Consider the following 2,013-nt stretch of genomic DNA (forward strand, 5'->3'; position numbering starts at 1 on the left):
GACCACAATGTTGCAACAAACGTGCGAAAGTCGGTTCTACACGACCAACTAAAACTGGCGGATATTCCCGTTCCTTGAAACCATACCTTACCCAATCCAACATGTATATCCGTAGCAAGTGGGCGTTAGGCTTCATTAGGTCGGATTTCACTGTGAAAAGCACAGAAAACAATGTCCACGTGGACGAAAAACGGTACCTCCTCAAAGTCCCAAATGTGCATTTACGGACTCACTGGAGAATAGCCTCCGCCAAGACCGGTAAGAAACAATAGCATTTTCCTCAAGGTAGACAAATAAACACAAAATAGCTCATCAACTACATAAGTCATGTTCCTATGAGATGTTGCTAAGCCCCGCTGGGAACATGCCACGAATTCTTGGTGGGACGGCAAGATTGGCTGCGAGCCATTAATACTAGTCGTTCCCGCCGCCAGAAATAACAAGAACCGCGCCATAGGAACGCCGATCACCTCACCTCTTGTGGTCACGCGCGATGTCAACAAGAGTGTGATCTTAGAACTGGTCATTCCGGTGATCAAGACAAACTGACCCCTTCATTTTCCAGAGGACACGTATATCTTCAACAAGACAACGCACGCCCACACGTAGCTCTAGACAATCGACATTCGGCTTGCTGGTACGTCGGACGGATTTGCCATCTCCATCAATGGCGATCCGCCAACTCGCCCGACATCAAATTGCAGGATCTTGGACTTATTTGTGCCCTACAATCCAGCAATGTGAAACGACATGCACAATCACTCGACAACATTGCCAACTACGTACTTGCCACGTGGAGTGACGTGCACTGGACGGCGCTGCTTACCAACTTTCTGAAGGTGCAGTTCATGTTGGTCGAGACCCTCAAATGTGGCGCCGGCAATAATATCCGCGTCCTTCATCCGAGAAGCGCCGGCTGGAGGGCCAAGGCTTACTAACTGAAGAACCTCTGTGTCCCGCCGACGTTGTTGTGTCCGGTCGTGTCCTTCTCAGCACGGAGGACAAACACGTCCACAATGCGTCCGCCGTGTGGAATCAGAATCAGGTCTGGTGTCGAGCGAAGTGGTGCTATGCAATGCTTACGAAGAACTGCAAATTGGCATCGATGATGTCGTGTTCAATTCATTTTCTAAGTATACTGAACTTTGAATATTTTTTGGAAAGTATTTCTCGAATTGACAGGTAATTTGTACTCAAGGAGCATGAAATTGATGACGAAATTTGACTTTTATTGATTGAGAATTTAATTTAGCAATTCATAACATCACAATTGATATTGCCCGACTCCTGGAGCGCTTGGTAAGATGTTCTATGTAATATTTCAGTTTGAGCTGATTCAACCTTGGTCCTACAGAGGTGAGCTCACTCAGTTATCGTGTCATATAAGTAATTCATAGCTGCAGGATTTGGAACATGACACTTGTTGGCACGTCGTTATCAAATATCCATACCAGATGTATGGCTTTACCAGATAAACTCGGAAGAAAGCAGTATCCAATAAACATTCTTTGCTCCACCATGACGACCTTGCATCGGTAGAAATCACTACATTCGAGAAATTGATTATGTTCGCGAATATTGATGCATTACCTTATACAGTATGCCACAACTTGGATATTGACTAGTAGAGGTTTATGCCTCCTGTCAGACACTTTCAACTCAGGCTTTTATATACCGTGAATAATGGATGTCATCACAACTAATCTTAGATGCAGATACATTATCGCTTGACTCCATTTTAGAGCTTTAGAGTCGTGGCTCGTGCTGATCAAAATGGTTTGTTTCCGTCATTGACGGCACCGTGCATTGAATCGAGAGGAGTGGATTGGCATGTTTCGGTTGCATGCATACATTCATAGCCAAGGCACGACAGGAGCCTCACTACAGTTGCCGAAGCCATTGACCACATCCGTGTTGTGAAGGATACGTGAGTAAATTCTTGGTAATACGGTCACTTCGTTCAGTGCCTCCTCCTGCAAACCGATCGACGCGCGGCTAAGCTTAGGCAACGTA

General features: G+C 45.7%; 1 protein-coding gene across 1 annotated transcript; it reads right to left on the reverse strand.

The window, feature by feature from the left end:
• Positions 1-611: 611 nt before the first annotated feature.
• Positions 612-902, reverse strand: H310_06382 (hypothetical protein; the record flags this gene model as incomplete). The annotated part of the gene is made up of 2 exons (XM_008871431.1): positions 612-725; positions 783-902. The coding sequence occupies 2 exons, from the start codon at positions 900-902 to the stop codon at positions 612-614; spliced, it is 234 nt and encodes a 77-aa protein (XP_008869653.1).
• Between the last annotated feature and the right edge of the window lie 1,111 nt (positions 903-2,013).

Source organism: Aphanomyces invadans (genome assembly GCF_000520115.1).
Source record: "Aphanomyces invadans strain NJM9701 unplaced genomic scaffold supercont1.11, whole genome shotgun sequence".
Taxonomy (NCBI): domain Eukaryota; phylum Oomycota; class Saprolegniomycetes; order Saprolegniales; family Verrucalvaceae; genus Aphanomyces; species Aphanomyces invadans.